This window comes from Maylandia zebra, linkage group LG11, assembly GCF_041146795.1.
Source record: "Maylandia zebra isolate NMK-2024a linkage group LG11, Mzebra_GT3a, whole genome shotgun sequence".
In the NCBI taxonomy this organism is placed as follows: domain Eukaryota; kingdom Metazoa; phylum Chordata; class Actinopteri; order Cichliformes; family Cichlidae; genus Maylandia; species Maylandia zebra.
Genome location: NC_135177.1, coordinates 23,027,329 through 23,041,363, shown reverse-complemented (window position 1 = coordinate 23,041,363; position 14,035 = coordinate 23,027,329). Strand labels below are relative to the sequence as shown.

At 40.8% G+C, this 14,035-nt stretch overlaps 1 protein-coding gene across 1 annotated transcript; it reads right to left on the bottom strand.

The window, feature by feature from the left end:
- Nucleotides 1-242: 242 nt before the first annotated feature.
- Nucleotides 243-13,958, bottom strand: sphk2 (sphingosine kinase 2). The gene is made up of 8 exons (XM_004541190.6): nt 13,742-13,958; nt 8,200-9,788; nt 6,220-6,369; nt 6,040-6,134; nt 5,814-5,929; nt 4,657-4,860; nt 2,910-4,524; nt 243-2,614 (listed from the first exon to the last, which is right to left on the bottom strand). Exons 2-8 carry the CDS (start codon nt 8,654-8,656, stop codon nt 2,552-2,554), a joined length of 2,700 nt encoding a protein of 899 aa, XP_004541247.1. The 5' UTR covers nt 8,657-9,788; nt 13,742-13,958; the 3' UTR covers nt 243-2,551.
- Nucleotides 13,959-14,035: the final 77 nt, after the last annotated feature.

Here is a 14,035-nt window from a genome sequence, read left to right as displayed (position 1 = left end):
TCCTTTGTCCAATATATCCACTGTCTCTCCTCTACTAATATCCAAGCCATCTCAGCTTTGCTTCTCTAACTCAATATGAACCAAAATCGTTCAGAAATGTTCCCTGCACCTTGCTGCATCTGTGCCATGCAGAATTTAATCAATCCTAAAGTAAAAGGGGGTCCAACTCAGTACAAGCATGGCATACCTAATAAGTGGCTGGTGAGTGTATATATAACACTTTTAAGAGGGAAAAAAGGATCGACAGTTACAGATCAATTTTATTATGAATGCGTTGCTGGAAGGGTAAAAGATAAAAAAGCCATTTAGATACGTGAAAAAAGCTTCCTGTTTTCCACATCAAACGGTTTAATTCTATTATAAAAATGTGGTGGCATTTTAGTGACTAAAGACAAAATAAGGCATTAATTTGCTCCAAACAAACATATGAAGTTACATTTATTGAAAACCATATATAACTATTAACTGTACAATGTATATATTTTCATTGTTTTAGTAGTAATTACAATTTCATTACAGGCAGCCCACTACAGACATCTTTATGGCATTAGCAACTGAAGGGTAATACCCCATCATGGTCATATAGGAATTGGTCTTTAACACCATGGTCCCAGCTATGGCCATAGACAACAAAATGTTTAGGAAGGTAAATGGTCATAACTAGTCTCTTAAACATCAAGGGTAAACATTTTGGCAAAAACTCCATTCAAAGTGTATAGAGACTCATCTATTTGGTAATATTACAAGCCTAGACCCAAAATGTTGTACTCACATTCTGTAGCTGTGTAAGCACAGTGAAGCCGTGGTAGAATAGCTGCATTGTGCGCTCAAAGGAACACAAAATAAAAACAAAAGCAAAAAAATAACATCCTGGTAAGCAAAAGAGTTTTACTCCATTTTCTGCAGTCAGGTTTAAACAGTTCATGATCAACAGCCAGAATTTACAGGCTTATTATACAAAGGCATTGATTTGTCCAGGTATGACCGAGACATACAGTAAGTTGATGATGAACCAAGCAGTTGGCACACAAACTTCCTGATTATTGAACTGCACATGCTAATGATTTATTCTTCGTCCAAGTATCAGCAGATTTGAATAAAAAATAAAAAAAATCCTCAAAGGGCTTCAACCTCTGTAGTTTGATTCAACTCATCAACATTTGGAAATACTTGTAGTCTCAAAATATATATTTCAGTTTTAAACATCAGTCTGTTGCCTACTTGAACAAACTGCCTCTGCTGCTGGCAAATTTCTCAAAGTGCAAGCTGTTCTTCTATCTGATTTACCACCTGATCTGACAACGCTGGGGATTAGTGCTGACTCTACAGCAGGATTTTAGAGTTTCAACATGACTTTGTTAACGGTCAGTCACATCCTCAAAAGCTAAGAGTCTTCAAAGTGCAACAGTTAATTCATGTCAGGTGACGCTAATGCTAGTGGATCTACTTTCTGAAACAAAACACTGCATCAGACAGAATAGTGTTACCCTATAGTTTGAATTGTTCTAGTGTTGTGATCTTCAGTGTGTTTGGGAAGAATACATGTGAAATTTACTTCTTAACTGAGGCATGCAACGTCTGTTAAACATCACTATCACTTTGCCTCCACTGGTTAAGAAAAAAAGGCAGATTATGCAAACGTTGGTGATGGATACCCTTTAACGGATCCACTGCTCCTACTAATGTGGTGACCCTGAAAAGCTTGATCCTGCTGCTCTATGTGGATTTACTTGCATGAGAAAAATGATTACTTGTAGTCACTTTTTTTCTCCACTGATACACAAAAGTGGCCGAGTCACATGCGCTCAGACTTTATGTTTTTTAAATGTAGTCAAAGGACTTTGATAGGTGAACGGAAATCAAGAAGATTAAAGTTTCATACATAAGAAGGAAAGGATAAAAGTACAGCTGTACTGTACAGTATCAGATAAGGCATTCCTTTCAGGGACTAAAGTTTTTATACTCAAACATCTGGATGTTGATGTAAGATGAGGCTGTTTGATGATAGAGACGTGGCAATAATTTCACTGGCTCTTGGCCTAAGAGAATCTCAATACATTTTTTATAGCTTTTCATGTGTACAAATGATATTCTTTGAATTTAATCTGATTTCTCTTCATCTCAGCGTAAGGCAAAAACAAAAACAAAAATAAAACAGGTAGTGCTTCTTTGCATGCATACTGTTATGTATACATCCAACACATGCACTATCTGCACAAAAACCCATAAACATTCAATTGTTTTTCCCTCTCATCATCCCAGGCCGTGCTGTTTTCATGCTTCTCAGGGTACACTGTGCGTAATCCAACAGCTGTGTAATGAGGTGCATTTTTCATCCATTTTCAAATTCACTATTAATCCCTGCAGAGATGCTTCAGTGATGCGTGGCTTGGTTGGTTATCCCTTTCATTAATCCGTAGAAAAGCAGTTTCTGCAATTCGGGCTATTTGAAGTCTCTCAGCTACTCCTGTCCTCTCAGACTATGGATGGCAACAGAGATTATATAATTCAGTAGAGTGCTGATATGTCAATCAAATCAACCAATCCCTGATTAGAATCTGGTAATCCTCTCTCCAGAGTCTCCAACAATGAGACGGGCCATGGAAGGATGGATCTATAAAACATTAAGAGATCAGGAAAATGAATATTACTAATCACAAGTGTTAGCAAAAAAAAGCAGCACAGAACACACAGTACTTAAGTGTTGAGAGTAGAAACATACAGTACGTAAGTTGCTGTTGGCAATGTGAATGAATAATCAGATGATTAATTAAAAGCTTTAAAAGTACAGAACATGTAGTTATTACAAACTAAATTCAGACTGAGACAAATGAAAAGACCTAGGAATTTATCACTGTGGTTTTACTCAACAAGTATTATTTATGCTAAATCTTGTTTTTCTTTCTGACCTGTGCTTGAAGCGGCCCGTAGGGCACAAGCTCTCCGTCCACAGTGAGTGTTCCTCGTGCCGACAGAGGCTGCAGCCTGAATGCTTTACAGGTAACGTGGCTCACATAGGGAGAGCTGACAGAGTGGTGGGTTCCTCTTTCCATGGCAAAGAAAAGTCTCAGTAGAGTTGCTCTAGAGATCCCTGCTCGCACAAAAGTCAGATGGATCAGCCCATCGTCAAACCTGGCCTGGGGTGCAGCAAAAAGGTCAGCCCCAAGGTGGGTCTGATAAAGGGCCAGGACCAGGACAAAGTCCCCTTCAATGGTGATCCAGTCTCGAGTGGGAAGGGGCTGGTCAAGAGGGGGTAACAAGTCATCCCTTGCTAGATTTAAAGGCAGCGAGAATGATGGACGGTTCTTGAAGGGTCCTGCTGGTTCAGCAATGTCAAAGTTAAAAGAAGAGGATGGCGTGCGTAAAGAGGGCGAGGGTGATGTGGAATTTGGGGTGTTAGGACGAGGAGCGAGGTAGGATGATGAGTGTGGGGAGGCACAAGAAGGAGACGAGGGGGGTGTGGGAGAAAGAGACAGGGAGAGAGAGTTGAGTTTAGGTGGGAGGGAATTTGTCTGGGAGTGCTGAAGGAGGGAGAGGGGCCTTGGCCGGGAGGCGTTTTGGTTTTTGTCCAGGGTTTTGGCCTTGTAAGAGAAGGGAGAATGACGAAAGGGAGAGGAGATCGTCAAAGCTCGCTCACGAGCGACATCCAGTGTGTATGAATCTTTCCGGTAGTAAGATCCATTCAGATCCATATCATCGACGCCATTTGAAGTGCCTGAATCTGCATCAGCCTCCTGACTGAGAGGCTGGTTGCAGAGAGCTTCGGCTATCTGGCTTGAAGGGGCTGAATTCTTTCTCACTGCCTGCCTGGTCTCATGAAGGCAATCCTGGTGGGTGACGCCATCCTCTGGCTCTTCATCTGCCTCTCGCCCCATGACAACCCCATAGCTCTCACCCAGCTCTCTCGCATGCAACACTCCCTCTCCTTCTACAGAACCACTGCTCCCTTCCCCGTCCTTACCTCTATCGTCTTCCTCAATCTCCTCTGAGTATTGCTCTGCTGTTCCATCATCTTCCCTTTCATCCTTGATCCTCTCCAGCCTTTCTTCCCTTCCCATACTGCATTCATCCCTTTCATTTGATTCTGAACTTGTCCCTGATCTCTCTGAACAAGTCCCTGACCTCTCCTCCTCTGCTTCCATCTCCATCTGTCCCTCCCTCTCTCTGTCTTCTGCCAGACTGCTTGCCCTCACCACACCAGTTCCTCCTCCCCTGGCCCTCTCCCTTCTTCTCTCCCTTTCCTTTTGCCTCTCTTCTTTTTCCCTCTCTCCCTCACCCCTGCGCAAGCTCCTCTGTTCACTGATGCCCATGTCAGAGCAGGTGCGATGGATAGGCGTGCGGCAGAAGCCCTCCAGGCCTTCTGTGATACTGCGGGAGAGCGGTCTCCTTGGTGGAGGTGTGGCATCTGGTGATGTGGTGACAACAGAGGGTGGTAGGAAGGAGAGACGACCCTTGTAGGATCGTAGAGAAGCTATGCGCACTAATGTGCCCAGGGTGAAGCGAGCTGAGCCAAGACCACGATACCTGGAAGAAGACAAGACTGCAAGTGAAGCTACATTTTGAAATTGACGTCACATAATCCAGAATAAATTAAAAGCCAGGCTTTTATGAAGAAAACAACATTAGATTAAGATTCTGAAAACTTGAAACACCCACCTCTCACTCTCAATGTCCACATCGGACACAAAGCCCCAGGCAACAGAAAGAAAGGAAAACAGTCTCCTGGGTCCTGCAGCACGGTTGCTGTTGGAAGGGGCGGGGCTTGTTGTCACAGAGACCAGGTCCATGGGTCGGACTCCGCCTCGACAGAGCAAAAAGCAGCAGTTCAAAAGGAGGGGCTCTCGAAGGCACATGTCATACCTGAGGAAATTTTAAAAAAAGTAAAAATAAAGACAGATCTGTACAACAGCTATTCAAAGACTAGATTAAACAAAACAAATATACATAATTCTACGGTCTTTTGTTTAGGAAAAAAACATCGTTTTTTATGTAGTTTATTTTAACAGAATAATCTGGGTATCCATGGGCTTTTTTGTAAGGTCAGTTTTCATAAAAATAAACTAAAATCATCTGACTACATCAGAGGGTCTCAGGATCATCTAAACCTCCCTGTACAAGCCAGCAGATAAGGACGTTACATTGAACATAAATGTCACGACAACTGGATATTCTTCTCGGAAGTTCAGTAAAGCAAAAGAGACATGCCATCATATGAATGTATGAATATAATAAGAAAATTCAGCACTAGCAAAGAGAGCATCCATTGACTCTGAGACCCTCTGTGATGCAGATCCAAGGAGGTTTAAATCATAGAAAATTATTTCTAGACAGAAGGATTCATGGCTAGAAAATGAACCTGGTATCAAAATGTAGATTAAAAATGAGCCATTTCATTGGCTAAAAGTTGTTTTGACCAGCCAGCTATCTCACAGGATGAGATAGCTGGCTGAGGGTTTACAGAAAGTGCACTTTTTTAAGTTTCTCCAGAAACGTATCAGAAAACAGATAATTCTTTCAGGGTATCACAGCTTGTTTCTGTTACTCTCTGTCAAAAATATTAAACTGGTTAAGTTTTGCTGTGAAAGAGTCTGCATATGCAATCTGTAATATGATTGGCTCATTCAGAGGTCATAAAGTTTAAAGAATTAACTTGACTGCACCCGTTATCAGCAAACACAATCTAGACTGTCAGCATTATTTTAAATCATCCACTATGCAAACACTGAGTGAGATATGAAGACTTAATGTTCCACCTAATTCCACACTGTACAGGCAGCTGGAAGAAAAGCTTCAACCTAAACAGATGTGCTCACCCTGCGTGGTGATTGATGGAGCCAGCCAGTGCATTCCCAGAGCCGCAGGGTAGAATCCCGACAGGTGTTTTTATTGCTTGTTCCCAGTCTGAGCGCTCCATCAGCCCATTAATTACCTGCAGGAAAACAAGACAGAAGATTTAAATAATCACAGTGTTAGACATAGACATACATTTATGTGCCACAATTTCAGCCTGGTTGTCCTCTCAGGCCAAAAACACCTTACCTCATGCAGTAGACCATCCCCAGAAACAATGATGATGCCATCCCACTCTGGGAGTGATATCTCTCTGATGAGCTCTCTGGCATGGTTCTGGCGTTCTGAGGGAGGGTAATTACGTTAATGCCTGCCATATAAATGCATACATTCTGACTCATTGGGATGTTTTAGACCTCAGGGTGTTACCTGTCTGTATAAGGTTGTAGCTGATGTTGGACTCTCTAATCATTGGCAGGATGTGGGTCTGACACCACTGCATTGCCTGGCCTCTTCCACTGAAGGGATTGACCAATAACAGTAGTCGCCTGGGACGAGGTAGCAGACTTCTTGAAAATTCTTCACAAGAAAGACAGAACAGGATGGATTAATTAAAACCTGCACAGCTCTGGTCCAGGACAAAGAAAGTGGTTCAGAACATTTTCAAAACCAGCCAACTGGGACATAAGCTAAGCTGGTATTACAGTGTTGCCCAACCTTGGACTTTGAATGCATTTATCCATTTGAAGCCTCCTAAAGTTCTCCTGACAGAATACATATCACACTGTCCTTCAAGAGTGAGTTTGTCAATCATTTAAAGTCAGATATATGATAAAGGGCACATTTAGACTTCAAATTATAGGTATTATAGTTGGTCAAAACTAAACAGTGGCATATGAAGGCAATGAAATTACTCTAGTCCTGTTCTATAAAACCTGTGGGGAAAGTAAATATCTAAGGATAAAATTCAATATAAACTGTAGTATGTTATAGATGAAACCACTGGTGCATGAGAGGATATTATGTGGCTGTGCTGTCACATAATCCTTGATTATGCAATAAACCACACTTCACGCTATTGTGCGGAAAACCCATCTGACCACACCTATAATGCCCGTCAGCATAAACATTCTCAGTATTGGGCCACTGAGTGATTCAGAAGTGTGATTATGAATGTTACACAAGCAGAAATTAAAAAAAGAATGACAGCTGCATCACTGCGAGTGAAGGGTATGCACTAAAGATCTCAGAAGACGAGGAGATTTAAGAGACTTAAGGATTAAAGAGTGAGCCTACAGACGAGGAAAAGAAAAACAGAAGATGGGAGATGCCGATTAACTCTGTGCCACACAGACAATGGAGACAAAAAAAGTAAACACAAACACAAAGTTCATGCTGAGCTGTCAGATAACTGAGGATGGTGACTCCCCGCCCTCTGTCTCTGCATTAGACACTGAAAGATACAGACCACATGTGCAGGAAAGATAAGAGGAAGGACGTATAGGTTTAGATGGAAAAAACCCCACAAAAAAAATAAAGAAAATGATCCTGTTATGTGAAACACACAAAATCCAAAAGCTCTCGATGCTAAATCTCACAGCCTCTTAGGGTGCATTAGTGTTAATCCTCATTTGTCTTTTATATAATGCCCCAAAATGTTAAACTAGTCTTGTTACCATTTGTGCCCTCAGTGAGGAAATGTAATACATTAAAGTCTTGGTTCCCTGTGACATTACGCTAGGCTTAGTAGAAGTTTACAAAGAGGGCATGGAGCAAAGTGGATTGATGTTACATTGTGTAGGTTTTCTACTGTAAGCATCTGAAATTCAAGACTTTATCAAGGAGACAAATACAAAGCCTAAAGCTCCATAAACACTGTGATAAGCTATTAGTGTTACTCTTTTAATTAGGCCATCAGCTCAGTGTACAGTACCAACGATCAGGGCGAACTGTGGTTTACAGTTGCTGCCACTATCAAATCGATTTCAGCCTAGTCTTATATAATATAATAGAGCAGATGTAGTTGTATATAAGACATCAGAAAACTGAATTTTGCCTTAATGAATTTTTTGCCTTATTGTTCACTAATTTGCTTTTTTTTATTATTAAATTATTATTATTAAATTGTGATAAAATAAAATAAAATAAAAACTGTCTGAATTACTCCTGGAAAATGTTCAAAAGCTTTGCTTCTACTGCCCATGGTCATTTATAATAAAAGTTTATCATTATGACATACTTACATTTAAGACAACATAATAAAATTCATGCAATAAAACAAAAACAAAAAAATCACACTCTACAGTATATAAATACGCAAAATGTGTAGCTACTGCTACAGTCTTTTGTATGTTCATTTAGAAACAAGATCCAAGCTGCACAAACAAACCACAGGTAAAACATACTCACCTGTGTTAGCAGTGACCATCACACCTCTAAGTAGACACTGTACAGCAGCAGACCACCTCTCAGCTTCAGCTCTGCTTTCTGCCAGATAGGCCCTCACCTGCCTGCGCCGGGACACTCCTTTCCTTCGTTTTCCTGGTGGGTACCAGTACAGCACCAGCAGAGGGGGAGCAGGGGACCGGGGGCAGCTGCACCCCACCAACTCTAATAAGGGTAGCAGGAGACGAGCTTCTTTTCCAGGCCGGGGGGACAGGCGTTGTATATGTATGTGGGTGTGGGTGAGGGTCAGGGCGTAGTTGGATGCCGGAGCTGGAGTTGGAGGAGCAGCTGGGGACAGCCCTCCTGAACCACCGGGGCTGTTGGGACTACTGTTATTGTTGCTGTTTGTTCCCCAGCTGGCAAACTGACCATGAAGGAGAGCTTCTGCTGGAGAAGGTGAGGAAGGTTCTGGGGATCGCATTTTCTTTGCTCAAAGTTAATCAGTCTAAAAAAAAAACAAGGGCTTCTGAACTCAGATGCTTGAAGAGCTGGGCAATCTACCAGCTGTTCATGTTTTGCAGCACAAATTGAAAGACTATGTCTGTCGAGAACTTTCTCCTTAAAATCTCTTCGAAATCATTCTTTTTGTCAGTGCTTCAGTTTAAGGGGTAAAAGTCACAAAAAATGATCTTCCTGTCGTTCCAGTTCAGATATATGTCTTCATTTGAAAAGAATACAAATAACGTTTCCCAGTTTAATCCTTCTTCAAATTAGAGTATTTTTTATTGATCCAGTGAAGATGGGAACTGCTTAAGACCAGTCTTTGTGTCACAGTTAGAAACCTCCCATCAAGGTGTGATCTGTGGAGCTGTCAGCTCATACAGTTGGCTCCGAATTGGAAAGTGGACAGAAAATACATCAACATAGTCACAACAAACAGGATTTTTATAAAATGTAGAATCAGTCATTTAAGCAAAAAAAAAAAAGTGTTCTTCACAAAGTATAAAAATAAGTTTACATTACAATGTAAAAGCTGCCTATTGTGATAGCAATACAGGGCAGCTCAGCAGCTACTTAACAATGACAATTCGCCTTAAATAATTACACATATGGACAAAAATGAAACTCTTAGTTGCATTAAAAATGATCATTAAGTATGATCAAGACAAAACACAAACACACCTTGTTTAGACAAGGAGGTTACAACAATTAAATTAAATTAATGCACAAGATTTTTGTAAAGTAAGTTGCATTTTAAGTGTTGCCCAAAAAGTAATTAATGCCACAAAGATAGATTAGTGCAGACTTTTCAAGACCTTTGACACTTCTATTGCTATCTTGTTCTAAGTGACATAAAGGAGGCAGACAAAAGGAGTGACTAAGCCAGTTCTCCAGACAGTAGTGTGATAACATTCACTCAATCAAGTACTACCCCCCAAGAGGAGGAGCAACACAAAGACAGGTGAAAAAACAAAAATGACAACAGAAATCAAAAACAAAAACAGAAACAAAACAAAAGACAAACAAGGAGACAGTTCCAGTTGGGTCCTTAATTTATGTCATCTTAAAGTCCTTGAGTCAAGCCTCACGTTCCCTCCCAAATATCTCTGTTCCTGTTTGAGGACAAAGGAGAACAGCAGTTAGTGGAAAAAAACAACAGTAGGAAAAAGAAACAAAAGCAGGGGCCTGACTAAGAAGCAAGTTCAGCATACCCTGAATATTTTTTCCTTATCTGGTTTCAGTTACTCTAACATGCACTGATCAGCTCAATAACTTAACCCAGTGTTTTCCAAACTACCTGCAAGTGCGTTCACTTGATGTGTCATTAAGACACAGGAGGATCTGACATACGTGTATGTAAAACATTTTAAATTCAGTGCCAGTGAGGTTAAACTGTGTGAGAACATGTAAAAAAATAAAGAAAAATATGGTTTTCCTGTCTATTCACAAACTTTGTATAAAGTTTGTAAGAACAAGGCACAGGTGTCCTGTTTTAAGATCATGCTACTAAAGGCGTACAGAACACTAAAACTACTTTAAACTTGCTAGCAGCAAACAGAAAAAAGCCTGTTCCTGTACAGCCAGTGAAAGCTTAGTTCACATTGCCAGCAGTAAGAGTCAGACCCGCTCCCGGTGGAAGTTGGACTCTATCAGGGCTGCCCTTTGTCACCAGTTCTATTTGTAGCTTTTGTAGACAGAATTTCTAAGTGCAGTAAGATTGTGGAAGGTTTCTGTTTTGGAGGCCATGGATAATCTCTTTGCTTTTTTGTGGAATCATGCAATTTTTATTTATTTTTTTTGCCTCACCAGGAAGTGGCCTCCAGCACCGAGGTGGTTGGTAGCTTAGTGTGAAGTGGGATAAGAATTAGCGAATCTAAGGCTATGTTCGCACTGCAAGCAAAAGCGCATCAAATCCGACTTTTTTGACCCTACCCTAAACTGTTGAGAAGACAACGTTGGAGAAACGTGAACATTTTATTTGTACTGTATAATCTGCAGATTCTGACAGAAACCTGCAACTATCCTTTGAAGCACAGCTCCTCTCTAAAACTGCAATAAGGATAATTATTAGGCCATATGTAAATAACAAAATAACTTTATAACTTAAAGAAAAATTGGGAAACGTAAAGACTGAAACAAGTCTTTATATTAAGGGCTATCAGTCAAACAATACTGTTTGCTCTGGGTCTAAACAGAGCGCGTTGTGTGTGATGTCTTCTTTTGTGCATGCGGGCCACTTTGAGGGTTCACACTAGAGCGCTTTTGCTGTCACATTTTATTTGTAGTGTGAACAAGCAGACAAAAAAATCGGATCTGATCAAAAAATCGGAATTGAGCATTAAGACAGTGTGCAGTGTGAACGTAGCCTAAGACACAAGGTTCTCAGTCAGAAAAGGGGTGATTGCCCACTCAAGGTTAGAGAGGAGTTGCTGGCCGAAGTGAAGGAGTTTAACTATTTCTGGGTCTGATTCATGAGTGATGCGAGTTTGAAAGGCTGATTGGCACAGCATCAGCAATGATGTGGACGATAAACCGGTTTATTGCGGTGAAGAGAGAGCTAAACTTGATGGTTTACCTGTTGATCTACATTCCTACCCTCACCTGTGGACCCAAGCTCTGGGTAGTGAACTGAAATACTGACATCATCAACACAATCAGCAGATTAGAGATAGGGTGAGAAGCTTGGTCGTTTTGGAAGGGCTCAAAGTAGAGTCATTCCTCCTACACATCAAAAGGAGTGGGATGCTCCCTGGGTGCCTCCAAGGTGAACTGTTTTGGTCATGTCCTATCGTGAGGACTCTCTGGGGTACACCAAAGAGGTGCTGGAGAGATTATATCTCCCATAAAGACTGTGAATACCTTGGCGTCTTCCTGGAAGTACTAGGGGAGGCAATGGGGGGGGGGGGGGGGGGGGGGGGGGGGGGGGGTGTCACTCTGGTAAGACTGGTACACATTCAAACCATGATAGTGGTAGATGGATGGATGGCACTAAGAATCCATTGTTTCTCATTTTTCAAAATTTCTCAGACAAAAACTTCACCCCCTCAAAATAGCTGTACCATTAGGTCCATGGGTCAGAATAGATCATTTACTCTGGTAAAAAGCGAATCACCCTTTGTAACACTGATAATCCAGTGTTATAGCTGATGTTACCTCAGTAAGAGCAGAATCTTGCTTGCCAGTACAAGCCTCAGCACTATGACCACACCACAACGCTGTGGTGATAACCATGACATGATTTTGCAAATATTTAAGAAATCAAAATTTAAGAAGCACAACAGTAAATTACATGAAATGAATAAAACTTTAGATTGATTGTACTGCACAAAAACAATACTTCAGTCAAGTACAGAGGAGGACATTGATGATAAGAAAACTGATTATGGGTACAGGGTGAAGCAATATAAGATTCGTTATGCCCTTTGACCTGAGGTGCGTCTGTGATAAACCACGTAATGACTCAAGAGTCACACATCCTCAACTGGCTTGCTGAGACACTATTTTTTGTAGAGGAAAGGTTGCATGATAATTCATGTGTTTTTTTTCTAATTCAGGGTAACTTCTGCGTAACAGGATTTAGGGACACAGTGTCTCTTTCACGGTTTAAATAACCTAACCTAAATAATTGTATTATATTTTACAGACTTTGCAATAAGCATTAGTACAGTCTCATATTTGTACCAAACAAGGAGGTCTGGTATCACCTCTTATCAAAGAGCCATATCAGGATTTTCCCTGTATGGTAAATCTTTTATTTCCCTCCAAAAAGGTTTTAAACTTCTACCAAAATAAAACAAACAGAGGTATGATTTTTGAAAGTGGGATTTCATTCAGTCAAGCTTAAACATAACTTTGTTTTACAACATGTCCCCATATAATAGGAAAACGCACAGACTTCTGCATAAAATACTCATGTTGACCCTAGAAAAACCCTGGATATATAATCAAAATACACCGAAACACATGTATTATTTTCAAATTACATTACACGTGAGGTTATAGCAATGATAAATTACCAAGTCAGCAGGAGACAGATCATTAGACTTTAGCTCATAAAGTACAATTGCTGCAGTCTCACCTGGGACTTCGGTTTACCCTAAATTAATAAACTGTTCACATCTTTCAACTTTTATAGCAGTCAGGAAACATTATGCAAGCTGTGGTGTAGACAAAATCAATACTTGGCTGATGTCCCGTCCTGATAAAGCACACACACAGAAAAAGACCCTACCGATGCCCATTGTTGCACCTTACCCTGTCCTTGAATCGCAGGGCGGGGACACCCAATAATAATAATAATAATAATAATAATAATAATAATAATACTATGCTCCGACTAATTTTGGTCTCCCACACAATGAGGTTGTCTTTGAGTGACTTCAAAGTACAAAGCCAATTTTCGATAAGGTTACACTTTTGAATTCGAGGTCGCTCTTGTAGTAAAGGCGTTATTAAACATTTATTAGCAGCTTGTCTGGTAGTAAGAGCTACGTCTATGTGGTTAAACTTTAATGCTACATGGATTTGACAGGCTGTTAGCCTGCTAACCTGTTCATGTTTAGCTGTATTTTGACAGTTACAGCACAGGCGAGCTAGAGCCGATAATTCTAGCTTGTAGTGCCAGAAATGAGAAGGTGAAATATGAACTGCAGGAAGCGGGTCTTTGTGTACGGTAAACAGAGCTGCTAAGCAATAGTTGTGAATCGAGCGTCACTAACATTAGCTAATGTAAACGGCTGACACGCTGCACAGGGGCTAACTAGGGGCTTTCTAACTGACATATAGTCCCAGTTCAACCAGACAAATATATTCAAATATAACTCCACTAAAGATTAGTGAGGAACACTATGGACAAATCGAAATAAAATGCCCCTTTTGTTTAATTAAATACTTAAATTAGCGCATAGGATACATGGTTTTAGCTAGCAGTTATTAAGACCCTATCAAAATGAGCAACAGGAAAAGTTGTTTTCGAGCTTTGCATGTCGCCAGAAGCATATCTGTATAACCCATGTTTAATATCATTTCATGGTTTTTAAAGAAGAAAAGAAAAAGCCCCAACTACCTCATCTTGGCTCCCCTCTTTCGACAGATAGCCTCTGAATGCTGTGGCTCGGTGCAGGAAGTATGTGGAGACGCAGGAGCAGCAGCTCTGAGCGGCGGAGAGGAAATCCAATGACGATAAGGAAAACAGAACACCCACCCACCGACATTCTCCAATCATTGACAGACCAGCACTTCCTGGCCAACTCACTTGTTATCAGGCCGGCTGATAAATGCCAATTAAAAGACGTGTCCTGTAACATTTACGTGGGGACCTCAGTTTATTAGCCACATGCCATTCTTGTCTTCCAGCATG

Bases quoted from the DNA above. Each gene is read 5' to 3' on its own strand.
- sphk2 (XM_004541190.6), bottom strand. From the start codon at position 8,656: ATGCGATCCCCAGAACCTTCCTCACCTTCTCCAGCAGAAGCTCTCCTT. The intron at 5,930-6,039 runs GTAAGGTGTTTT...GTTTTCCTGCAG, and splicing joins GGGATGGTCTACTGCATGAG to GTAATTAATGGGCTGATGGA. The intron at 4,861-5,813 runs GTGAGCACATCT...AAATTTCCTCAG, and splicing joins TCCATCAATCACCACGCAGG to GTATGACATGTGCCTTCGAG.